Source organism: Diadema antillarum, unplaced genomic scaffold, assembly GCF_040938485.1.
Source record: "Diadema antillarum isolate AM-2024a unplaced genomic scaffold, OU_Dant_1.0 seq00000217_RagTag, whole genome shotgun sequence".
NCBI classification, from domain to species: domain Eukaryota; kingdom Metazoa; phylum Echinodermata; class Echinoidea; order Diadematoida; family Diadematidae; genus Diadema; species Diadema antillarum.
Window position 1 is genome coordinate 1,705,877 of NW_027271272.1, and position 27,566 is coordinate 1,733,442.

Genomic DNA, 27,566 nt, shown 5'->3' on the forward strand with positions numbered 1-27,566 from the left:
TAATTTACAATCCAGTTATAATATGGAGAAGATGTTTCACTTACTGTACGCACTATATCTTTGATTGCCCCTGTGCATTATCCTCTTTTATCAACTATATCTGGCATGTATATACTTATTATACATCAAATTGAATAACTTCGCTAAAGAGAGGTACAAACGACGGTACGTTGGGTGAGAATGATAAGAGCGTTAAGTTGCCACTAAAGCCACAGTGTTCAAGGCAACTTAACGCCCTTATTCTCACTTGACGAGTAGTAGTCGTACAGACTAAATAAAACATAACAAAATGGGACTACCATGTTCTTTGTATGAATTACGTGACGACGGAACGAAATGTGAAGAAACATTTTCAGACTCGCGGTCTAGAGCCTTATGGCAGAAATTGACAGCTTCCCTCTCTAAATAAATACACAAGAGACACCGCTATATCATCCATAATGTACAAAATTGTTGTAATTGCTGCTTTGTAATTTACAGATTTTAGTTGTTGTTTTTTTTCCTCTCTCTCTCTCTCTCTTTTGCTATGTACAATACGTCATATATATAGACTATTATTTATCATTGCTTGGCCGTTCTCTGACCCAGCTAGATCTTCGGCTTGATTTTCTTCCTTGAATATCTGATTCAGACTATCACTTGGACCTTGGGTCAGAGTTTGAAAAATTCAAATTTTTGAGAGACTTCGACAAGGAGGGCTGTCAGGAAAACTGGCAGAGCACACCACCACCAAGAGAGTCAGGCTGCCTCTAATGAAGATTAAAATCATGACCCAATTTACAAGCTCCATCACGAGTGAATATTTTCTTCATAACCAAATCAATTCTAACTAGGAAGCGTCGATATGAATCGACTTCTTTATATTACTATACATGATATAACTCTATACCTCTTGATGTGCTTAAACTGACAGCAAGGAAAGTCCAAAGAGAAAGAAAAGTTAATATTTCTCATACAGGTATTTTTTAAAATAACTTTCATCTCGGAAAAAACTACCGGTACATACTTTCAAAAGCTGTAGACTTTACTTTCCTACCATATGTGATACAACCACGTAAGTCAATAAAAGGACTGGCAATATCGCTGTTTCTCGATTCCATTTTTTTTTTTGGGGGGGGGGGGGGTCATTTTTGTGTTTGTATCTTCCACAAAAAAAAAAATAAATATCTGAGTTTGTAATTCATGTTAAAAGTATAAGGAAGAAAGCAAAAGCAAGAATAAAACGATGTCAAGTAATTTGTCACATTCATTTGTAATTCAAACCATTTTTTACGACGATTGAGAATGGGAGTTGTACTGCTGAAACAATGACTCTGAAATTTACTTCTGTTGTGGAGAAATCAAACTTTTCTTCAGCCCAGTCTTTCAGTTATTCAAGTGGCCTTGAAGAATGTATCATACGATATACACAGATTTGAATAAAAGTTAGAAATTTCAGAGACCCAGTTACTGAAAGCATCCTTGCACACCTGTGCAAAAGCAGATTTTCAAACTTTCAAATATGGCAGCCCCCACATACTGAAGTACTCAGCTGTGTTACTTGTTTCAGATATCAAGTATTGTATTGGCACCATCATAAATTCCCATCAAATCTGTTCTGTTTAGGAGTTGTGCATCCTGCACAATTGATGAATGTGAGTCACATCTACATTTTTCTTTTCCTTTCTTGGAATGCCTTCTGAGTTTCCTTAACGTAGTTAATGAAAGGCTGATCTCAGCAAGGACAAATAATGTCCATGCATTTTCTGCCCGCTGCCGACAATTTTGATTGCAATTATGGGCAACAAACACCATTCAAAAAAGTGCAGGAGCCTTATAAAGTTGACTGGCCAGTATCGACCAGCTAATATCAATTTGAATCCACAGAAGATACACCATACAAATTTTATAATGACTGACATTTTACTACTTTTTTTTTTAAATCCACTCTATGGAGAAGACACAATTCCTACTGTCAAGCCAAGTTTCTAAAGACTTTCTTTTGATTTCAATGAGTTTCTTACTTTCTGCCAAAAATCAGAGAAGAAATCAAAATTATGGATAAAGACACTAATCAGCCATAACATCGCTTGGGAAGAAATAAGTGGTCACGAATTAAAAGCAAAAACTGGGCTGCAACAGAGGAACATTTCAAGTACATCACATCTCATGAATAAGTAAAATCAAATCAATTTTTTTTTAATGAATAAATAATAGTAGCATACTATAGTATGTAAAAATCTGAAATAAGTAGTGATGCAACATATGTGAGGCTGTAAGTCTTACTTGTAATATTTCATACAAACTTACAATCACAGAGAACAGAAATGAGAAAAAACTTGGCAAATTCACACAAAACTTGCTTGAAGCATTAACACATTAGATGAGTACTTATAGTTTCATTGGACATTGACACTGATAAACACATTCTTAGGGTAAAGATAAGTCTTGTGAGGGTATATATTCTCTTTATTACACAGTAAAACTGATATAAAAAAAAGTATTGTCTATGTCAAACAAAAGTGTATACAGGAAGGGAAGGATACTATTTTCACGGGAAAGGTTTCTTTTGTGTGTGAATAAACTCTCCAGATGGTTCTGCACAGAGCAGCAAGAAGAAGGAAATATTGTATTTGCTTTACTGATAAGCAGTCAGATCACAAGCAACAAAGCTGACACAAAGCATTACCCCCAATCTGGGCAATATTCTTAGAGTCTAAGAAATCATTATACTCAACTTTTAAGTGTGGCTACTACAATGGCAATATTCTCACCAGATCATCTTTTTCTTTTCTTGGTGAATCAGAGCAAGGGTATGAAAGAAAACAAACAAACAAACAAAGGCTTGCCCCCAAAACCTGGCCATTCTAATAGCTAGGCATTTGCACTGTACACTCTGGTATTCAACGAGACAGATTTGTGCAGAGTTGCAATAACATTTTATCCTCTTCAAAATATGAATCAACTATCTAGAAATATGCAATATGTTGAAAGCAGGGAGGGCAATTGACTTACTTTCATTGTCTTTTTTTTTTTCTTCTTTTTTTTTTTTGTGGGCAGGGAGGAGGTAAGAATGAAAGGTAATAAGACTGTCATTCATATCGTTTGGTAATACTTACTGTTTGCCGGGTCATAATGCACATTGTGAATCTGTTTTATTTTGCATTCATTAATCAAAACATTCCGATTGATACCCTTCTTCTTTTTTTCTTTTTCTTTTTTAATCCCATGGGGTGCTATGTCAGGCAGAATGGTATTGGAGCATGGTGCTGGCGTAAGGGTAAAATAATGCATGGAGTCCATCAGCGGGTGCTACTATGTGACTGGCAGAAAGAGCTATTAAGATACACTGTATGTGATCTACACAGAATCTCACTCTTGCTTTAATGCCGTTCTGGCGGCAAAACAACAAGTCTCTGACTTGCGATATGAACAAGATTCCTGCTCTTTTCTTCTTCTTCTTCTTCTTTTTTTGTCCAAGATTTGATTGCAGCTTGCGCACAACCCTGACAGAGAATTTTTGACACATGATACATCACAGTCCCACCCACCCTCTTCCGTGCTGCTCCTGTCTCCCGTCTCTCCCCCGGTGACAACCGTCAACTATAAAAGCAGCTGCTGCTGGGGGGCCATGCCCTGATGACCCATCATGCCTGCTTGGTCCGGCGGGGGTGCCATGCCGTACCCATGCTCCACCCCCGTGGCGGGGACTCCGCCGGGAGGCTGCATGCTACCCATGGGTTGGCTGTAGTTGGTGCTGGTTGGGGCCACTGTGCCCACGGGAACCGAGTTGTACTGGAAGGGGGCGGGGCCGTTCATCGGCTGGCTGGCAACTGGCAAGGAATTCTGGGTAACACCGGAGTACATGGTGGAGGACGCCGGACTGTAAAAAGAATAATTCAATAGATCTCTCACATAAACTTGAAGAATCTGTGAGAACAATAGCCTGAATTGACTTGTCTAACACTTGAAGAGCAATCACAAATATAATGGGCAAATAAAGGAAAACAATCACTTCGTTGAAATTTCATTGAGAATCTAAAATGCGATTAATACCTAAAATTACAGAAATTACGACAAAAAATGTATCCCTTGAACATAGGGCATGCACTTTTTTTTTAAAGCGTAATTTCATAAACACAAAGAACTGACAAAAAAAAAAAACCTAAAAAAAAGCTGGATCAAATTCAGTCTCCACTGAGCACTTTCCCAACAATTCTAAACAATTTTGTGTTCTGCTGAAAACTCCAAACAAATCTGGTTAGTAGCTGGCATATTTTGACATGACATCATGGAACACAATACACGAGGCTTTACTCCTCCTCTCCTTAGCACACCTTGTGAACATGAGATGGTGTCCCACAACAATTATTAGGGAAAGCCCCTATTCAAAAATAGGAAACTGGGGAAGCCCCCCTCACCTTGAAGAATAGATGGTCTGGGGTTGCTGGCCCATGCTGGGCTGGGAGGGAATGGGCTGACTCATGCTCATGGTAGAGACTGGCACGGACTGGGAGGACGGCGGCATGCCCATCCCTTGATTCATCATGGGCTGACCCACTGCTGCTGCCGTTGGCACAGGCCCCGGACCCATGTATTGCTGTGGCGGGGGTGCTCCAGCGTTATACTGAGGGGAGGGGATGCACAAAAAGGCAAGCGGAGTAAGTAAGGGCTTAGCGTCGGGACATACTGAAAGCTTCTAAAACTATGCAAAGGAAGTGGCGATATGAGTGAAAAGCAAAATGCACGAACAGATGTGTGTGAATGACATATTTAAATTGAGTGCAACGACACAACAGCTGTAAAATAAGGAGGCAGAGGTGGTTTTTAATCTGCCAGTATGGACGTCTATACACTGGACATCCACAATCATGGATCATATTGTTGTTAGTTTTGACCAACATGGGGACCGTTTCATGAAAGTTGTCAGAGTTTGACAATTATCATATAGTAACAGTCAGTGACCAGAGCATCTCAGCTAATCAAAACTAAGGATTTTAGTGAAATTGTCGGAGACTGACAACTTGTCAGCACTGACTAAATTGATGAAACACCCCCATGGTTTTGACCGACATCTTTCTCACCTGTCCCATCTGTTGGGGGGATACCTGGCCCATGCCAGGCTGCTGGGGAAAGCCCCCTGGGACGGGCACCGGTCCCATTCCACCCGGGAAGGGTCCCTGGCCCGGGATGGAGCCCTTCAGAGTGTAGCCATACACCGGGGCCTCTTTCATCAGGCCGTGGTACATCTGGAAGGCGTCCATCAGCCGCTGGTTCAGCACCGTCAGGTCGGCGTGGTCCCGGTCGATCTGCTCCAGCTCTGTGTCGATAAGCGGGGCCATTCCATTGCACGTTGCTATGGAAACCAGATCGGGCATGACAGCAGTGATGGTGATTAGAATCTCTAAGGATGCATTCACTGTGTAACCTTCCTATTTCTCCTGAAAGGTACTACTATATACAGCATACTAATTTTCACCCTTCCTGCAATATACATGGTTAGCTATAAATCTTGGTGATAACAGTATTTTCAATGATACCTGCAGTATTTTGGGCAAAAAAGAAGAAGTACAAAATAAAGCCAAAAAGTAATAGGTAGCATCTCTGAGATAACTAACCTCTTTCTACATCTCCACAGGTGAAGAGCACGAGGCAACACATACTGTATAAGCTGTTATTTTTGCGTACAGACATTTTCTCAAATGAGGTCACAGACATTTTTGCGAGCTGTTGTTTTCGCAAATTGACACCGAGGATATTGTTAGCGCACTATTATCCTAGCACATGGCAACATTTTCGTGTGTTTTTACATTTACAGTCCAACAGCGATTCGTGAAATTAAACCCTTGCAAAAATAACAACTTACAGTAATAGATAACCTAATGGTAAGCAAGAAAACAACATCAATATACCTTCCAAGACTGGCATGTCTGGGTTGTCTGGTCTCTCCATTGTTGGGTCTGCATTCTGGAGGAGGTCCAGGCACTGGTCTAATGTCTCCGGGCTTATCCTGATCTCGGCCGGAGGCTCGATGGTCCGCACCTCCACCTCCTCGTCAAAGGAGACCTTCTTCTCCCGGGCCTTGATTTCTGGATGGATCGATGAAAATTTCACACAAATACGGGGAAAATCCCATTCAAATGAACTCAGTTACAATGAGGTGCAGCTTGTAACTATGTGAATTTGGCAGTCTCAACTTTCTGAAAATATTACTCTGTATGTTGGCAAAACTGCACTGTACTAAACTAACATGCACAAAATGTATATAGGCACCATTACGGTTTTTAGATAGTCTCTTTTTCATAAGAACGTTATAAAGACAAGACACCAGTTGCAACGAGGTTGTAAATGGGGTTTCCCTGCATATCATCTACAGGGGTTTATTTCATGAAAGTCTTCTGAGAGACTTTTTGCTCATACGACACACTTATGAGGGGCTTCATGAAATGGATTTTACTTCTCTACATAGCTACACATGAGCAACTTTGGCCATTCCGAGATTTACTAAAGACTTTTCTGTGATGACTTGGTGAAACGGACCCCTGACGACCAACAGTCACATATCAGAGTCGGTGAGATTCCAAAGTGTGATCATAGATAAATACATTACAGTATGTCTCATGCTTCTCAACAGGAGAATGCTTTCCAAAATAGAGACTGGGTGCTTTTATATTCTCTTGCCAAGGCACAAAGGGAGATTTTTTAGTTTTTAGTTTTTTGTTTTGTTTAAGAGCCTCCTGCAGAACCTGGGAGACTTGACACCCCTCTTTAGTACCTACATCACACATTTCATGAGAATGCACTCTGCTGAATACTAATCCCTACATAAATTTCACTGATCCTTGCTACAAATTCGATGACCTGCCTCCTTTCAAAGTGTCTACAACATACGCCTTACAAGAAAATAAAACTCAAAGAGATCTGCACTTCAATACTGCTCAATATCGCCGCAATCAAATGTCTACTCTGTTCTTGGAAAAGGAATGAACTGTCATTCATCAAGAGAAGAATGAGACAGGGTTAACGTTGGCACCCCTTCATGAAAGTTTTGATGGCCATTTTTTTTAAATTGCAATAATTGCTGTTGCTATGGCAGTGACCATGAATCATCCAATCAGATTTGAGTATTTCATACATCACCATGGCAACTGCTATCATAGCAAGTGGCAATCATCCCAAACTCTTTAAGGAATACTAGGACTCACCTGGTTCGGTTTCTGCTGTTAAATCGGCTGTGACAAAATTTGATGGGAAGAGTCCGACTCCCCGAAAGTTCTCTCCCTTCCACCAGTTGGCATCCCTGCATCAAAGAGGAAATATCATAAAAGTAAAGAATGGTCACAAGTGCGATATCTTGTTCCATTGCACGAGTAAAGATCATACACTATTTGTTTTATACAACATCTCGGATATCAACAGATTGGTCCACGCAAGATTCTTCAATTTGGCACAGAAATAGCAACCATTTTTTCCTGAAAGGCGAGTGAGTAGCACACGGTCACGACTCACAGTCAGTCTAGTCATACGTGTACATGTACGTACGCAAAACCGATCGGTTGAAGTTGTTTACAGTAAAATGAGTGACACAATGTGCACTCATAACTGTTGAGTGCACTTGGCAATGGTTTGTTTATTGTGACATCAGAGCCATGCATAGGAACAAACACTCCAAGTAAATCATGAGTCTAACACAGGATTCAATGGAAATTGGTGACATCAGCCGTGTGATATCCATCTTTGCTCAAACAAAATTGCAAGGCTGACAGCGACAGCATGCAATGGAACTTTGAACTGCGTGTCACGTGATGAGCAATTGACCAATTGGATAGCTACATTCTTTTTAGGTGTTGCATAACAGACGTAGGCATCTTGTGTAGACACTCATCCAACAATGGATTTTCCTCCAACTGATCAGAGTTTTCATTTTGAAGGTGAGGATTTGTGCTCTGTCATGTTGCATTGCACAGCATTGCGTTCACTTCTTGAGATTCAATTTCACAAAACAGTGACAAAATTATGAATGATGCATGCCCAAGGCCTAGCTATCTTTCCGACATTGATACCACAGGAAATCATATTTTAGAATATCAACATTCAACAACAATGACCTAACAAGCAGAGAGGTTTGCGATATGCCATTTTAAGAAGTCCTGAAAAGGAATGTGTGGAGAGATGAGATGAGGAAAGTGAGAAGTCAAGTGCAGAGGAGGGAGAGTGGAGTCTCCACGTGTTGTGAATCAGTGTGATGCAAAGGTGAAATAACCATATGGATGGTTGCTTCAGGACCATTTGCTACAGTGCGCTACAATGCGCATCAGTTACAGATCAATGTTTGACACAACTTTTTCTTGTTTATACACTCATTCTGCATTCAGAAGACTGACAGGCAACAGAGTTTTCTGTTTTTTGTTTTTTGGGAATTGCCACTGGCATTCATTGCTTATAGTGTAGACAAGAACTTTTGTGTACATTTTAATCTCACGAATTTTGGCTCTCGCAAATTTCAGGAAATCAAAATGCACGCGAACATTCCTGGTTTTACAGCAAACCATTAATATGCCGCAAGTATGCACCATGTAATATACACAAAGTCCATAGGGGTGTAATCCGTCCGGTATGATAAGAGATACAGCCCTGCATTGCTGGGATAAGGGTTGTTGTAGGGAAAGGGATAATTATAGTGAACCCACCTGTCGTCTAGAACACTAATGATTTCACCCGCCTTGAACGTCAGCTCGTTGTCTTCCGCCGCCTCAAAGTCGTAGAGCGCCTTCACCTTCCGCGGCTCTCGCGTCTGAGCCGGCGTCGGGGTGGCGTACAAGCTGTTGGTGGTGGGGTAGAGGCTGGTGGACTGCTGGAAGCTGGAACCACCCCCTCCGCTGCCCCCTCCACCACCGCTTCCCCCAGGGCTCTGGCTGCTCTCCAGTGACAGGGCAATGGCTGGAGGGAAAGGATGGATGAACACAAATAAAACAAACAAACAAACAAGAATGATACCCTGGTAATGAACCAACCAACCAACCAACCAACCAACCAACCAACTTATGTAGATTCTAATAATCATAATGATCAATATACAGGGGAAACTCGGTATAACGAACACTGCTATAACGAGATATCGGTTATTACAAGGAAATTTTCCCGGTCCCAAATTTCCTTCCACACAAGTCTATGTAAAATGCTACTCTTATAGCGAGATCAGCTATAGCGAAATAACTGCTATAACGAGTATCCACTGTATAATCATCATAATTTTCTAATAGGTTACAACTGCTGATGATAATGTGACAATCTTCAGCCAGCTCATCTTTCGCCCCCCCGGCAAAACCCTGATATAAGTACATGAAGAAATAAAGGCAGACAGTGAAAGATGAAAGGAGTAATAATCTAAAATAGGACTGCTCAGTTCATGGCATAGCTTCATCACCTTGACCAAATTGAATACTGTAAAGTGGATATCTTCATGTGACTAATTTTTTTCGCTCGGCTCGGCAAGAATAGATATCAACAACTGGAACATGTGGCAAGCAAAAACATTTGCATGCTTTTATTTTTGCACTAGTTTCTATTTGCGCAAAATGCACAAAAATTTCAACACCACGAAAATTTCCCCTTTTACAGTACTCTATACTCATTTATTTATAATTGCTAAAGGCATAATTTACCATTTGCAGATGAAACAAAACCCAGCATCAGTGCTTTAAAATAGTTCAAAAATGTGAGTTAGGGATAGAAACAGCCATTATAAAAATTTGAATCCGTACAATTGATGTTAAGTATTGTTAAATACACAAAATGTGAACAATAGTTATAATAAAAATGTTTCCAGACTAAACCGTCAACAGTTATGGTTTATTGAGAAATACTCAATAAAATACTCAATATCTCCTTATATTTTAGGCTTTATTGTGGAATTTTTATATGGTACAATGTTTTGTGATACAACAGACCTACACATATGCATCAAATGTGATATCTTGAAGTTTTGTTTTTTTAAATCACTGCTCCCAAAGGTAAACAGGACCTTTAAGCAAGAGAGGGAACAAATGCAACAACTTCACTTGACAAAAAATCATATTCTTACACATTTCTCCTGCCTACATCACAGTCCTGCACAATCTTCATCCCACTGAGACCCATCCCGGCAGCTCCCCACATCATCTCAACTTTTCCCGCCGTGGACTCTTACCTTTTGCGATGTCATCCTCCTCCTGCTGTGAGGATACAACGTTGGGATCGCTGCTAATCTGAGGGGAGGATTTCTGCAGGTGACAAGGCAGTGAGGAAGGCGATGATGAGATCGTGGCAAAGACAGGACAAAGGACTGAATATAACATCGACAATAATTACTGTTAGCCCTTCGTGTGCTTTTGAGTGGAGTTTGGCACAGAAAACCCTATAGCATTACACACACTGTCTGAATTCTTTGGCACAGTAAGGGTTAATCAATTTTGGTGTGTCTTTAAAGGGACATATAGTTTTGATCAAGACCTGACATCAGGTTTATAACATTTTTTGTTGAGATAATGAGAAACCTCTTATGAAATATGAAAGAGCATGTAATTTCATGAAAGATTCAACATTTATTTGATGAAAATTGGTCTTGAAATGGCTAAGATAATCGAAAAAGCAATCCTAATAAAATTGACAGGCCACGACTTTTACTAGGATCTCTTTGTTTTACCTTGTTTTTTGATATCTTAGTCATTTCAAAACTGATTTTCATCAAATAAACTTTTGATTCCCCTTAGAATTGTATACATGCTCTTTAACATTTCATAGAGTGGTTTCTAAATATCGCACAAAACATTACAAGCTGAATCCTCACCTCAACCAGTACTGCACAGTCCCTTTAAGGGAGCATAGAGGCATGGCAGATCACTGGCAGTCTCCCAAAGTCTTAATGGAGATGATTCCCAAAATATATACAGTTGAACCTCTCTTATCTGGCCTCCTTTTATCCGGATCTCTCTATTATACGGATGCAATCTCGCCGTGATTCTTTTTTAAATAATTACAGGAGGAAAGGGGGATTCCCAACTCCTTGAGAACTCCTACACAAACACACATGAATTACATATTACTTCCAACATGATTAACATACATTACATCAAAGTTCCTTCCAAATTGCTTACCTTCAGACATTCCATCCCCAAATGTAACAACGAAAAGGTTGCAGTATACACATTACTATAAACATGTGGTACTACAATGGGCTACATCAGTACATGTGTATGTATATGTACATGTATAAAGCATTGAGTCTCCCGTATCCGGCCAAATCCCTTATCCGGATGAGCCTCGGTCCCGACTTGCCCGGATACGAGAGGTTCAACTGTACAAGGGATTTGGCCTTTGTGAAATAAAACTGCACTGAGGCTATTATGCATTTGTTGAGCATATTTTCTAGTGTGGTGCACAGGGAATCCTGTGTCAATATATAGGAAATCAGCAGTACATCTACCAGGTAGTAGGGCCTAGACCAACGGAAAATGCATGTAGATCGAGCGGTCTAATAACAAATACAGCATGTTCTACTGATGCACAAGTACTGGACCATAGAACTCCAAATTTGTCATTCCATAATCCAGTATAGTGCGTGATAATGCATGGACTGATTGTATGTTATAACATAGGGTATATGGTTTTCATATAAACACATAGATGGAAGGAATAAGATGGAATTCCTTGATATATACTCACTGGAGCGTCATCTGCTGTGAAGCCATATCCTTCTGTCTTGAGACTATTATACAGCTGTATGATTAAACTGCGGCAAAAGGGAAATCAAAAGTGAAGCTTACCATTATATGAAGATAAGACTCTCTCACAGAACACACAAAGCTATTGTAGGACATGTACAAATATGTATACGACTGTGCATCACACAGCTCACACAAGTTTGAATAATTCAGTGGTCAATATTCCAGGAAAAGTATTACATTCACTGTACATTTTGCAGTGCTTTCACTGCATAAATTTCGCAAGTAAACCAATGCTTGCAAAATCAACAACTTGCATACTGTATAGCAAGTTTATTTATACTGCATAATCAATACGATTACAGATCCCAAATTCCACCTATCCCCACACTATTATGCCACAAGGTTCAGTCAAACACCAGTTAGTGTCTGGCTATTGTAACTTAGCATAATCATGTGATACAAAAGCATCCATTATTTACAGCCACACGTAGAAAAGCTGGCTTTGTTCTCCCACAAGATAAATTGTCTACATTAGCCCCTTGAAGACTAGTTGAACGTACACTCGGACAAGTGCATTATATGGGAAATACATGTAAATAACAAAATCAGCTTGTCCCCGACGGATTTGGGATCTTAGAGCATATGTAGCAAAGCCATGATGGAAGGCAAACTGCATTGTTTGTACCTCAGGTTAACAATGTAGGAATGTTTTCCCTCACCTGCACTGTGGGTCACCTTTCATCTCTTTCTCTGCCCAGTCTTTCAGCAGCAACCTCATCTTCTCCGACACCTTGGGATGACCCTACGGTTACAATGGTCAAGGAGAGTTGAATCAGGTCAGTGACAACAAAATGACCATCACAAGGTCTGTGGTCAGTTTCAGACAATCAAAGCGTTGAACTGATTTACAGAATGTGATCATTAAAGGACAAGTTCACCTTCATAGACATGTGGGTTGAGTGAATGCAGCAATATTAGTAGAACACATCAGTGAAAGTTTGAGCAAAATCGGACAATCCGTTAAAAAGTTATGAATTTTTGAAGTTTCTGCTCAGTCATGGCTGGATGAAAAGACTACTATAGCTTGTGATGTCACATGAGTACAACGATATAAAGAAAGAATAAAGAAAATTCAACATATTTCCATTTTTCTCGCATAACAAAAGAACACTGGACTTCTCTCTTTCAGAAGGCAAGGGGAATAATATTACCCTTGACATACTGTACGTCAGTAGCAAGTCGAAGAAATGTGCACTTTATTCAAAAAGTAAAGTTTTGTGAAATTCTCTTTTTATTTTCCTTATATAGTTGTACACATGTGACATCATACACTGTAGTAGTCTTCTCTTCCAGCAGTGACTGCGCAGATACTTCAAAAATTCATAACTTTTGAACAGATTGTCCGATTTTCCTCAAACTCTCATTGATGTGTTCTACTGATATTGCTGCATTCACTCAACCCACATGTCTATGAAGGTGGACTTGTCCATTAAAGAAAGCAACAATGGGGATTAAAAATTTGCCTTTGGAGCAAATCCCCTGCAGCCAAGGGACTTGAACCACGGGCCTCCTGCTTGACGGTCCCTGGTCTTCTCCACAGAACTTTTACAGCTCCTTGATGACAACATACATCTATAAAAGATCACTTTATCAAGGCAAGAAACCTGGCAATATGTATGTCCTACTTGATAGTACATAATCAGCCAGTCACACGACAATTGTAGGCATGGAACCTCTATGAAATGACTGTATTTGACCATGATTACCATGACTTGTCAGGTGAAATCTTAACATTTATTTCTCTCAGTTAACGGCATGTACGTGTGTGTAATATCAATCCTCATATGCTTCCCCAGGGGAAGGGGTCAACTTCTTTACACGACCAAATCTGTTCAACAATGAAGAGTTTGTTCGCAAAAACCGATAAGTCCATATTTGCCAAATGGAGATATTTGCGATTAAAAGTCAAGAAAAATAAAGAGAATAATAAGAAAATTATTGCTTCTTTTGACCATAACTTCAAAAATGTACCTTTATATGTAGTGACCAATATATCATTTAAAAGGTATTATTCTGTACTTTATGACAGAGACCGTACTTCAAAATCTTCAAAAATGGACTTATCGGTTTTTGCGAACAAACTCTTCAAATGTGATCATGCATAACCCTTAAAACTGCAGTACTGTTCATTTGGATTACATGCAGGTAAGGTTTGTTAGAAATACATATGTACTACTAATGAATAAATCATTGTGAAAAATGATATTGATCAAAATGTGCTAAATTTGTCCTCCAATAGTGACTTCTACATCATAGAAGTCTTGTTGGACACAGTATCATATTTGTGCTTACGTTGTATGTTGGACACAGTATTGTTACTGTGGGGTTTTTTTTTTTTTGTTTATTCCTCTACATCTATAATAAACTTTGGGACAAGAAGATCTAAGCATTGACCTGAATTATCAATCTCCTATGCGCAAACAATTCTTTCCCCAAAACAAAGGAAAAACATGAATTAAAAGCCATAACAACACTATCTGTAGAATGGACAATGACATTGATTTCTCTAGATTTTGTAAAATGGCGGAAGGTTTCCTTAAGCATGACAAGAGCTCAGATAAAGGTCACTAATCAATGAATGATTTAGAGTTCAGTGCTTAGTGCTGGTGTTGCTGTTATCCCCTAAACTACCGTGCTGAATCAAGCTCAAACACCAATGGTCTGATTCACACAAGCAATACCAATCATTTGTATTGATCCCATCTCCCTGGGTTATCTGTACATCACTGCAAAGCCCATGCAACCTCAGTGGAATTGCACAACAATGTGCTGGAATAGCTCTAAAAAGAGAGTTCACTTTTGGTTCATGTCAAGCAAGACACAATTTGAGGATAAATGCTTTGTTTTTAGACAAACGATAAGTGGGAGGAATTAAAATGTCACAAAATCCTGAACCTCTTTAAAAAACAACAATCTTGACTTTGCTATTAAACTGGCACAGATCTAAATGACCACGATGATTTTAAGTTTGATGGTCATTGACTGCATTAGCACACTCAGGCTATGCACATTTTTCGTGTGTGGCATTTCAAATGTAAAGCAATTTCATTACACTAACACCAAACTTGAAATGACAATGTTGATACAATGTGTAATCCCCGAGGCATGGTGTTAGCCAATGGGGGTACAGCACACAAACTGCCAGGACAAACGGTGCAGCTTTAGTGTCTATGCCAAAGATGACATCCAACAGTGGGCCCAACACTACACCTGTACATTGTAGCAACAGGAAATATGTTATACTAGTATTGAGATAGCACTAACGCTAACACTAGAACCAAATTTGAATTCATCCAGTGCGTTTGACTCACCTTGCTGATAATATTCCTGGCATCTGCACAGAAGTCTCTTGAACTCACTTCTTGGTGGAATGGTTTGCCACAATTACTAACACATGCACCCATGAGCTGAAACAAAGGTGAAATGGTCAAAATAAGCATAAATACACAGCTGCAACATGAGTGAAATGGGAATAACTGAGGGCTACATTAACATTAACATAAACATTTTATGAGTCTGGCTTTTTTTTAAATTTTTTTCTTTCTTTCCTCCAAAGGTAAAGTGTAAATCACATGCAGTACATGATGAGCATAAGCACTGAACTTTCTTGATTTACATTGGTACCAACACTCTGTGGAGAATCACTCACTCCTTGTTCAATACTAGCGGCTGGTCCATTAAAGTTTAATGCACAAGCATTCATTGAAATCAAAGTGTACACACTGTTTCGTTTATTGATACAAGTGTATTGGGGCTTTAAGTTTGCAGTTTCATAGAGCATGGCCACTTGTGAAGGACACCGTATAAACAAAACCTTCAATCAGATTACACTTGTTAAAGGGATGGTACAGTATTGGTGGAGATGAGAATTGGGCTTTTAACTTTTTGCAAGATACCAAGAAAACACTAATGAAATAGTACAGAGCATACCATTTTAAGAGGAATTCAAAGTTAATTTGATGAAAATTGGGTTTGGAATGACTGAAACATCCAAAAACAAAGTAAAACAAAGCGATCTTAATAAAATCTGGGTCCCACACTTTTTTAGAATCGCTCTGTTTTGGATATCGCAGCCATTTCAAAACCAATCTTCATCAAATAAACATTGAATTCCTCATGGAATTACATGCTCTTTTATATTTCATAAGAGGATTCTCATTATCTCACCAAAAAATGTTAGAAATATGAAATTAGGTCTCAACCGAAACTATAAGATCCCTTTAAAGGTAATTTTTACAGTTCTAAGAAGGGCTCAAAATTCATCTTCCACCATTTGGAACTTGATTGCAATGTATCCAAAGGATCTGCCGACGAACTTGTCTGACAGACGTGATTTGTCAGGATACTGAGTTGTTTTGAAGTATTTTGAGAACAAATGTGTGAAATCATTTCAATAGTAGTTTTATCTTAAAGCATACTCCCTTTTCAGGAGTGGGTACATGTATGTACAATAATTGTAGAAAGTTATGTGATGATCTGTCGTGCCCTAGCAAATCGTACTTCCCAACGGGTGCATGCGATTCAATCTCGCGCAAAAGATCCATAGGTGCAGCTGTGGTTTGTAATCGATTATAAAATATATTATCAACAACCAAGATCAAATATGCTCTGAGAATGGAATACTGAGGGCATACCTTTTGGGCTGATATTTCAGATTTTCATCGTTACCCAACTGAAATTGTTTTATAACAGCATTATTTCACACATGTACAATAACACTTTTGAGCAAAAATTGACAGTGTTTTACCTTTAAAAACACTAAATCTGAAAAAAAAAGTCTGAAGGGACATTTGGCTTTCTGATGGACAACTAACATCACATCCTAGAGGGTGAAATACTCATTATACACATGTACATTGTTACATTTCATTGCATGATACGTTCAAAAGCACGCACACTCACCACTAAACTTTGCAACTGCACGTGTGGAACTGGAGTTTTCAGCCTTCGCATGATGGACTTGAACGCATCTTTAGGTCTGTTAAAGAGAGAAAAAAAAAACATTCAGCATAACAGAATCTGCTTCACGGCAGTACAGGGAAAAGTAAGAGGAGGTAAAAAAATACACATTCTGCCTTTAAAGACTTGATAGCATGGGCAGTAATTGAGTAGGAAGATGGTGGTTTGGGTATATTCAAGATTAGAATCCCCAAATATATTACATGTATGTACAGCTTTACCACTGATCTTTATGTATTATTCATGTACACGAGTAGCCGTTTGATTTTTGAAGAAACTTGACTAAAGTCGGCCATTACTACCATCCCATGACAAAAGGAAGCAACTCTGAATTTTATCCAAATCATTTTTTTCCTTCTTAATTTGGAGTATTTTTGTATGCTCTACATGATGGTGGAGAAATTGAGGTCACACAACCCCTAATTTCTGAATATAAACATGCAGACATTACATATCAAAAGGAAGCAACACTACAGATTTCCACATAAAACAATGACATTTTTCTTCATTTACTAAGAAACTAAACTGCAAATGAAACAAATTCTGCAGCAGGGAATGAAATCAGATTCAATCAGACCACATCCATATATCCCAAGGCTACCGGGTCTATTCAAAACAAAATTGTAGAATTTTAGACATATAGCACTGAGTTCCTGAACAAAATGATTGACTTCTGAACAAAATAATCTACAATGTAATGCTAGCGATTGTACAATTACTTTGCTACTTTTGAGGAAACAAAGACTTAATACATGTACCAGCAATGGTGCTTACTGGTATTCAAATGGATAACTATTTGCAAATATCTGAAAGAATTAATTATGAGAACCAGGATGAACATACAATTTGTAATAACATGAAATTACTTTCCATCTGCACTGTGACAAAAATCAAGGATTTTTTTAAATCTATGTATTTTCTTTATTTTCTATACTCTGAGAAAATGAGACACTTTAAAGCCTTCAGTTACATTTCAATTCAGAAAAGTGGTTGAATCTACTGGTAGCACTTCAAGATCCACTTTAGTATGATCATATCAGAAGTTTCTATTTACGACTGATTAAAGTTGCTTGTATCTTGCATTACAACTTCTGCAACATGTCGGCACATTTAGAAATATCAATTAAACATTTGTGACACGTTCAAAATTACAAAAAATGTCTTCAAAATGTGTGAATCTTTCTTTCTTGTAGTCATTTTGTCTTGATTTGTTTTGTTGCATTGCTTTCATTACTGGACAATATCAGCAGAATAAGCTTAAAGGGAAGGTAAACCCAAAAAGCAATGTGGATTGAGTGAAAGCAGCAACATTAGTAGAACACATCAGTGAAAGTTTGAGGAAAATCGGACAATCGATGCAAAAGTTATGACTTTTTAAAGTTTTGGTCTAGGAACCGCTGGATGAGGAGACTACTAGAGGTTATGACGTATGAGTGGACAACAATTCAAAGAAAATATAAAGGAAATTCAACAAAAATGCACTTTTCTAGAATTATGAAAGAGCAGTGGACCAACCGCTTTCAGAAAGCAGGGGGAATAATTGCTACCCTTAACATACATGTCAATATCAAGTTGATGGAATTTGTAATTTTCATGAAAAATGGATTTTTGTAGTATTTTCTTTATATTTTCTTGGTATTGTTGTCCACTCATACATCATAACCTCTAGTAGTCTCCTCATCCAGCGGTTCCAACACCAAAACTTTAAAAATTCATAACTTTTGCATCGATTGTCCGATTTTCTTCAAACTTTCACTGATGTGTTCTACTAATGTTGCTGCTTTCACTCAATCCACATTGTTCTTGGGGTTTATCTTCCCTTTAACTACTACTCCTGGGGTCCATTTCATGAAAGTCTTATGAGAGACTTTCAGCTCCTATAGAGGACACACTTACATGTATTTGTATGAGAGACTTCAGGAAAGGGATTTTACTTCTCTATAAAAGTCTCTCATATGAAGCTACATATGAGCGACTTTGGCCATTCTGAGATTTATGTATTTAGATATTTTTGTGATAACTTCATGAAACGGACCCCTGTACTGATAAACTAATAAACAGCTCCAGCTACATTATTGTAAATGATAATCACAAGGCAGTCAATATCTTGAAATCTGAGCATGTTGCTGTGGTGTGATCAAATCCCTGGTGGACCATCCTGATATCAGGAGTGTCTATGGGACATCACATTCCTTGCATCTTGTCTCTGTTTAAATAGCCTTGTAACCCTCTTTAGAGGAAATACTTCTGTTGTTGTTATTTCAAATTCATGGGATAGCAAGACGCCAATATTAGCATGACAGTGACAGAGATACGCACTGTGATGAATACTTATCACCATGAGCAATATTTTCTGAGCAAAAATCAATAAAAATGTAATGGACAGCGACTGAATTTTCAAAGACCATTCAGTCGGAAGTCTTTTTTAATTGTAAAATTTCTGAGTTCTGATGGCAACCTCCTTGTCCCTTCTTTTTATTCTGATCAGTCTGTGATCTGTAAGAAAATTGTTGGTATCTCTTGTAGTCCATTGTTACTTGTCAGTCATTCCTGCACTTCTTACTTGTGAAAAAATCTGTCAATTTCTACAGTTTACAACTCACAAGTGTATGATTACTCATATTCATTCCACAGTATGAAACTGCTGACACCAACACTTTGATAGAAATTTCACAGTACTACAAAACATATTCCTCCCACTACCTTTAAAGGGGAAGGCTAGTAACTGATATGTGGGAATCAGTGGAAATGCTGGGAGATGATTGTTCCAATCCTTATGGGATTCATTCAAGAGTTCATTGTGGCATATCTATTGTTGTGTGAAAATGATTTGCTTCAGAATGGTCTCATATTCAAGTAATGTGCAGTTTAATGGTTCCAGGTTAGCGTCCCTGGTCAGTGACGGAGCATTAATCTGCACATTACTTGAATATGAGACCGTTCTGAAGCAAATCATTTTCACACAACAATAGATATACAATGAACTCTTGAATGAATCCCATAAGGATTGGAACAATCATCTCCCAGCATTTCCACTGATTCCCACTGATCAGTTACTAGCCTTCCCCTTTAATTAGGTGATACGCTATCAGCGTATCACCTATTGTGATTGTCAAAATCTCTCTTTATTTCTTTTTATTCTTCTTTCTTTCTGGACAATTTTGTGTCATCAATATCTCAAGAATGACATTACGGAATAACATGACATTTTCAGGGAACATGTCTCATGACAATATCTAGCCACAATAAGGTTTTCATGACAGTAACATATCTATGACGTCGTCTAGGCGCCATTTTGTGATTTTTGGACCATGTTACATGATCGATCATAACTTCATAACTAAAGGTCATTTCTGTATCATTTTTTGTGGACATAAAGTTCAGGTCACGTTCTATCTTACTTCTTTTGATGCTAATTACCTAGGACATCATTAAGTGCGCGTAAGCGCGCGTCAAAATTTTAAAAGGCTCAAAACAACTTTCCAATGGGAAATCTCGAAGTTTCAGACAATTTTATGCGTTTCAAACAATTTTGCGCGTGCGCGTCCGTCCGCGCATTTTCGCGCGCACAGCGCGTCAGCAACATGAAAATACACTTTTTTTGACAGATTTGGATTCCTGATACTTTGAGCAACAATATCCATTGATTTCTAATCGATTCCTACAAATAACAAAGCAATGCACTTGCGTCAAAGTTCAAATTTCGCGTGCGCGTCTATGTGCAAATATAGTGAAAAAACATGTCTTTGTTTATTTCGCCATAGCTCTTTAAAACGTCAGGTGACCCTATGTTTTTATTGCATATTACAAAAGCATATAAATTGGACATGACGTTTCAAGTATCATTATTTCCATAATTACATTATGACGTCATCATATCGTCATCTGAAATCAAAAAAGTGGAATTAATTTTTTTGAGGTACTGTTTCTGACATTCATTTGCTCGTATCTCTGTTGTTTAAGCTCAATATTATCCCAAATTCAGATATGTTGTACTTTGAACATTTGCCTTTCAAGTCCATGTCATGGTTTTGAAATTTGATGACGTCATCATGCTTTAAATTGTGTTTAAAGGTAAAGACGCAAAATCGGACAAGTTTACGTGTTATGTCTATGGGAGGTGATTTTTTTAGAAACCATGCATTGACTTGACAACGTTTAAGCACCTTTATCTCAGCTGATTTTGCTTCATTTCCTCTGAAACTTATTTATGTTGTAGCTGTGACAATAAGCTGCAGTAATCATGCATTTTATTCTTTGAAATCTCCTCATGAGGTTGACAATTTTGCAATTTAAAACTGAAAATGAGAATGGAATGCGGACCAAACGATTCCTGATTCATCTTTCACGTACATAAGCTTACGTTCCTCTAATTTTCTCGTCGAGACGTATGGTCGAGTGGTTAGAGGCGTCGTCTTAGAAACGTGAGGTTGCACACGTACGGGTTCGATCCTCACAAGAGCACGAAAGAAAATAATATATTTTTTTTACTTTTTTTCTTCAATAGAGTACTACACCTTCGTCCATGTAGAAATCACGTTTGCATGTAAACACACCTATACGCACACACTCACACAGTATACCTTTGTTTTGCGTTGGAGACTGCATTACTTCGACTGCTGCAAAATTATAGTTTTGCAGGTTGGGCTTTTCAAACTGATATAGTATACTGTCACAACATGAAATTTGTTCATATTAATTCAGTAACACAATGTAGTCGTGGTTACTTTGTGCTGATTTATACATGTAACAAGCTATACATTGTAAAAAAGGTATTCAGTCTTCTGTATTGATGATTATTTGTCAATTAGTGGTTTTTGTGGAGTTTCAGATAGTGATAAAAAGTATGGATGATAAGTGCAGCGATAATTCCTATAGTTAGTTCAAAGCTGTGTTACAGATGTTTGATACATACATTTAGCATTGTGTGTGTGTATATACGTGTGTATACAGGTTGGCCATATGACACATGCTAGACAATTACTCTTAATTGATTAGCAAACGTGATCAGCTATGGAACTGAATATGGTACTAATGTATGATGTTAATGATTCTGATTAAACTGTGACGAGTTTAAAGGGATAGCGTAACTGTGTGTAAAAATAAGGCAATTATAAGGATATTTTAGGGCAATTTGATAACCATGCCTATAATAATTTCATACAGGTACTAATGCCTGCCTCATATTCAAATGATAGATCGTCATGTCAATAGCAAACTGACAACGTACGATGAATGTGTTATATATTGAACAACTGTCTTTCAAGTCCATAACGTTCCCCATATTTTCCCGTCGAGACGTGTCGCCGAGTGGTTAAAGGCGACGTCTCAGAGACGTGAGGTTGCGGGTTCGAACCCCACAAGATCACGAAACAAAATAATTAGCTACTTTACTGGTTTTTTTTCTTCAATTTTGTATTACATATTCGTCCATGTAGAAATCACGTTCGTATATAAACGCACCTATACACACACACAGACACACACACACGCCATATCCCTCTTTTTTGTGTGTTGGAGACCACATTGCTTCGACTGCAGCAACATTTTGCAGGTTGACTTTGTCAAACCGATCATAGTATGTAATGACGACGACTGAGGTGTTGTACTTTGAACAATTTTCTTTCAAGACCATGTCATTGTTTTGTAATTTGATGACGTCATTACACTGAAAATTGTGATTAAAGGCAAGGTATCAAAACCAGCCGATTATAGGTTTTATGTCTGCGGGACGTATTTTTTCCAAGTTGCCAGAAATGGCATAGCGACCTCAGTCGTTACAAGGCCGCTTTTCCGTCTAGCAATGCAATAGATGTTCACACGGCCACGTTAGTTGAGTGGGCATTGACTTTCCCCCCGTTATATCTATACATTGTTGTTGTTTTTTTGTCTTACCATTTCCGTGGATGACCCGTGGTCGAGTGGTTACAGATACGGTTTCGCATGCACGCTCAATATAACTTCAAGGTGCCTATATCACATTCTTTTCTTTGTCGATCACAGATGACTGTCATCTCATGACCACAAGCGTATCACCTAACTCGTCCTCAATGTGACGAGTTTTCATGTCTCGTATTGATAAGCAATTGGGCAAGAGCACTATTTACAAGCCAGCGTCTAACAACTTGCCTGAACCGTGTGCTTTACATGCCCCTTGCAAACAGGTTAAGGTTTGTATCACTTTCCATTTCACATTCTACACACTGCAAAAAGTGTGAAGAGATGGACAAAATACCAGCTATTTCAGCAAATCAACAGCAAAACAAACAAAAAACATAGACAATGTTTCCACCAACAAATGAAGTGTCATCAACTAACACTAGCATGGACACACTCACGCATTTGAGTTGGCCTTTACTCTGTCGCAGATGTCTAGGATGAGACCCCAGTCTTCTGTTGTGTTTGACTCACTTGTGACTTTATCTGAGGAGAAAGAAGTTTAGAAATGATCAATTGCATATTTATATAAAAAACAAAAGAGTAACAACCCACTGAGAAGCACAGTGCAGCTTAAATTGTACCAAGCACAGGCAAAGCTCATGATAAAATTAAGTGGCTAGAGTTTTCATCTAGCAATTGGCCATCTATACGAAAAATTGAGAGAAAAAAAACAAACAAGGATGACTATGCAGTCAATTTGGCAACAGTTTGGCCAAGTACAAAGCAGCAGCTAGGATATTTGAACAACCTTAGTTCTTAAAGGGAAAGTACAGTATTGGTGGATATAAGGATTGGGTATTTAACTTCTTGCAAGATACCAAGAAACCACTTATGAAGTAATACAGAGCATCAAAGAGGAATTCAACGTTTATAACACATTTGTATGATGAAAATCGGTTTTGGAGTGGCTGAGACATTCAAAAACATAGTAAAACAAAGCTACCTTAAAAAAAGGTGGGTCCCACCTTTTATTAGGATTGCTCTGTTTTGGACATCTCAGTCATTTCAAAACAAATTTTCATCAAATAAATGTTGAATCCCTATTGCAATTACATACTCTTTCATATTTCATAAGAGGTTTCTCATTTGGGCAATTCCGCAGTTAGGTGGACATGACATGGATAAAAGAAATGTGCCTCTTTATCTTACTCTTTAATTTAGGTATCAACTAATGCCATGGATGTTCACCAATCACTAAGGTCTTTCAAATTCAGTAGATTTTATTTTTCGTATTTATTGATTTTGCGAGATCCAAAACCATCATTTAAAATGTACATGTGGGACTGGGGATGCTGAAATTCACTTAAATGCAAATTACAGTGGGTTGCTTTGAAATTTTTTCCTCAAATTTTTGCTAAAAGGTAAAAGATGAATACATTTAAATACTCCAGAAGTCATGTGACATTTTGTCAATTACAAAAGGGTGAAATGACCTGCGGAATTACTCCGGACAAATGTAACGTTACTTACCGTAACGTTACTAACCATGCATTTGGGGGTTTAGCTGATAAATTATTGGTCGAACTGCTAAAAATATTTGCGTGAACGTTTGTCATGATGCAATAATTGAAATTAATGCAACACTTTGTTTGAAGTAACTTGAAATTTTGCACACTTTTTGTTACAAGACATTGATTTTTTTGTCATGTCCTTTTTTCGTAACGTTACTAACCAGCCCTTTTAGTTGCCATAGCAATTCTAATATTTATTGGATTGTACTCATTCTTTTCTATATCATAGACCTGGGGAGGATGAACAGGTTTTAACATGATTTTGACTTGAAATGAATAAATGGTGATTTAGTAGTAAAAATAAATATCTAAATTTCTTTAAATGTAACGTTATTAACCGCGGAATTGCCCATTTATTTTCTTAGCAAACAATGTTAAAACCTTACAATGTACGTCACGTCTCAACCAAAACTATACAATCCCTTTAAGATAGGTTTATAGATAGAAAGCCATCATACCAGTCCCACAGTACCATTCCATTTCCTGTACAGTCCCCGATCATCGGACTGGATACTTGCATTATCTGCCAGTTTTTCCCTCAAATTCTTCTTCTTCTTCGTCTTAATCTTAATCTGTCTCCTTCACTCTTAAAATCTCAGCATTAGGCCAGTAGTATCATGGCAAAGTCGTGAAATAGGCCCCACTGCTGTGAGCAAGCATCTGTGCATTAGCAAGCAAGGTTAGGTTAGGTTTAGGGTTAGGGTTAGGTTAGGGTTGTACTATGATTGAATTAGTTGAGGGAAATTAGGATTAAATAGGACGTCTTTGCGACAATAAAAGGAAGAAAGAAAAGAAAGAACAAAGGGAAAAAAAGGAAAGAAATGAGGACGAAAGATGCTCTGCTGCGTCAATCGGCCCCGCCGCTGCGTCAATCACGCGTAAACGGCATTTGGTGGGGCCGCATTCACAAGTGTACCGTGGAAAACAGCCCCATCGCTGTGCTTATGTACCGTCGAACGCCACACAGTGGGGCTGAATTCACGACTATAACACTTGGTAACAGGATAGCTGCCGTAGTATTAGGCCTTATTACATGTTAAATCTGGATCTGGATCTTGATGAATACGTTGAAAAACTCTGGATAGAGTATCGCTCAGCACTGTGGTGTGATGTGCATTGCAGCTAATCACAGCGGAGGTGACACTGGAGCGCTTCTTTAAATGTGTTGTAGCGGTTTCCAATATTTCTGTATCTTTACTGTCTGGCTGCCGTCAATTATGCTGTCTGACAACCCAGCATTCTGTCAACATCCACGCGACACCTTCTTTGTGCGCCGGCACACGACAGGTGCGCACTACATTCTTCGCTTTTGTCATCGTGCCGAGGTACGCGTATTTCACATTCCAACAGTAGTCGGATTTTCATAAACACACCTCTTGTTTTGCTGTCACGGAAACAACCTACCAATTAGTGGCGAGCTGTACACTTTCACCAGCCAATTACCACTCTCAAAGCTCCTGTCCGTGACACGTTTTCTCCGATCACGCTGTTTCATTTTCCACGCTTCCTCACTTCACGATTAGCTTTCATCCCGAGAGCACGTTCTAATCGTTGAAGTCACTCACGTCCGCATACTGTACTTCCCACGTCTTCTCGCGCTGACGATACCTCGCGCCGTGGACGGTCATTTCATACGGATTATACTCCATCATACGGAATATCACACTTCCTCGGATTTTACACTTCGCGGCATTCGCTGCTTTTCACATCGCGGCTCGCCCTTTCTTCAGGCTGCACTCCAACCTGGGGATCTTTACATCGCTACATTCAACGCGATCGGCGCCTCGTAAACATCGCTGCATTCAACGCGATTCGCGTCCCGTCACATCGCTGCTTCGGTCCTGCTAGCGAGCTGTCTGTGGTGTGCAGACTCTGCCACAACCAGGGACCGCGCAGTTCTTCTATCCAGCGCTCCAGCGGTGGATCGACTCTACCCTCGCTTGTGCTAGCCGCGGCACTCGGAGGATACTCCACGCTGCCGCTGGATATTTTGTACATATTTATATGGGACACTGTCGTCTTCGGACACCCAAAGTGCATTCGGAGTTAGTCCATATTATTTAATACCACTTCGGGAAGTGCAATACCCATTTTAAGGACACTGTTCACCTCTACTGGTGCCCTGGTGCTTTCTACAGTCCATACACTACTGTCATACGGTCGGCTACCACTCCTGCTGGTGGTGCCTTCAGCTTCAAGTCCCGTTAGCCACTCGGTGAGTAATTGTTAGGTATTACATCATAGGCCCGTACTATAATACCTACAGTGTCAAATTTATGAATCTGCTTTATATTACTTGGCAGATTATTCCAATCCTTCGCTGTTCTATGGAAGGAGGAGTTGGCGAGAGCAGTTGAAGAACCGTGTGAAGTAGAATAATTATCAGGATGATATCTTCGGGTTGTCATACCTCTCAGAGCTCGAGCAGGGCTGATATAATCCTCGAGCTTTAAATCAGTGTTACCGTGCTTTATTTTATGAAATGTTGATAGCCTTAAAAGTTTGCGTCGTTCTGGGAGTGGATGAAGTTTGAGATCCATTAGGGAAGACATGCTCCCATATTTCTTTCTTCACATTGGTGCCAAAACATTTTCTTACTGTGACAATTGCTCCAGTCTTTATTTTCTCAATCTAAGGACTTTAACGTTATAGGGTTAGCAATGCCAACGGTTGGGGTTGGTTAGGGCTGCGATAGGCTTTTTTATGTTTTGTCTGATGCGAGGATAAGGATAAGGATTAGGATTAGGGTTAAGTTTGGCTTAAGTTTGTGGGTAGAAATAAGAATTTACATTTGGCTCAGCGTGTATTATGGGAGCGATTGTTGCACATGCAGGATACAGGAGCAAAATGCCATTGAACCCTGATTCAACCTCAGCTCAGCCTCAGGACATCACAGCAGCACAGTCTCCAGACACACACAGTAGCCAAACTGAAGTCATATCCTTTGTTAACACAGCAACATTTAGACATTCAAGCATGACAAAATGATCTATACCAGAATCATTTGTTTCTTGTTATTCACACCAGATTTATATTTCTAAACATATTTGCAAATACATTGGTGCTGGCGTAGAAACTACAGGGTAAATTAACTTTAATTTTACTGACAGTCGAGTCGTCCACAGTCAACTTACCAACATCATTATCGAACGGTGTTCCACCAAACAGCGGCATTTTGACGAGCTAAATGAATAATCTGCGACACATAAATGCGAACTCGATGAAGTTTTGAATTACACAGAACCAGGTGATGTTAGATTTCACAATTAGAAAGCTTTGTGATTGGCAATTCGGTAGGTGATGAGTCACTTTCAGCATACAATTCGCATAGGCCTTGCTTGCCTGTGCACTGTACACAAGCTGGTACAGGTAACCCTATGCATAGCAGTGATAATGACTGGTACCGTAAGTG

At 38.9% G+C, this 27,566-nt stretch overlaps 1 protein-coding gene across 1 annotated transcript; it reads right to left on the reverse strand.

Moving 5' to 3' along the window:
- Positions 1-3,539: 3,539 nt before the first annotated feature.
- Positions 3,540-27,486, reverse strand: LOC139729054 (signal transducing adapter molecule 1-like). The gene is made up of 13 exons (XM_071639980.1): positions 27,289-27,486; positions 23,042-23,126; positions 16,647-16,722; positions 15,056-15,151; positions 12,404-12,486; positions 11,683-11,749; positions 10,169-10,241; positions 8,670-8,919; positions 7,185-7,279; positions 5,892-6,068; positions 5,064-5,335; positions 4,401-4,606; positions 3,540-3,862 (listed from the first exon to the last, which is right to left on the reverse strand). The coding sequence occupies exons 1-13, from the start codon at positions 27,326-27,328 to the stop codon at positions 3,583-3,585; spliced, it is 1,800 nt and encodes a 599-aa protein (XP_071496081.1). The 5' UTR covers positions 27,329-27,486; the 3' UTR covers positions 3,540-3,582.
- Between the last annotated feature and the right edge of the window lie 80 nt (positions 27,487-27,566).

Coding starts and splice junctions, on each gene's coding strand:
- LOC139729054 (XM_071639980.1), bottom strand. CDS start 27,328: ATGCCGCTGTTTGGTGGAACACCGTTCGATAATGATGTTG. Junction 7,280..8,669: donor ATTAGTGTTCTAGACGACAG/GTGGGTTCACTA, acceptor TCTTTGATGCAG/GGATGCCAACTGGTGGAAGG. Junction 3,863..4,400: donor CAGACCATCTATTCTTCAAG/GTGAGGGGGGCT, acceptor TTCTTTTTACAG/TCCGGCGTCCTCCACCATGT.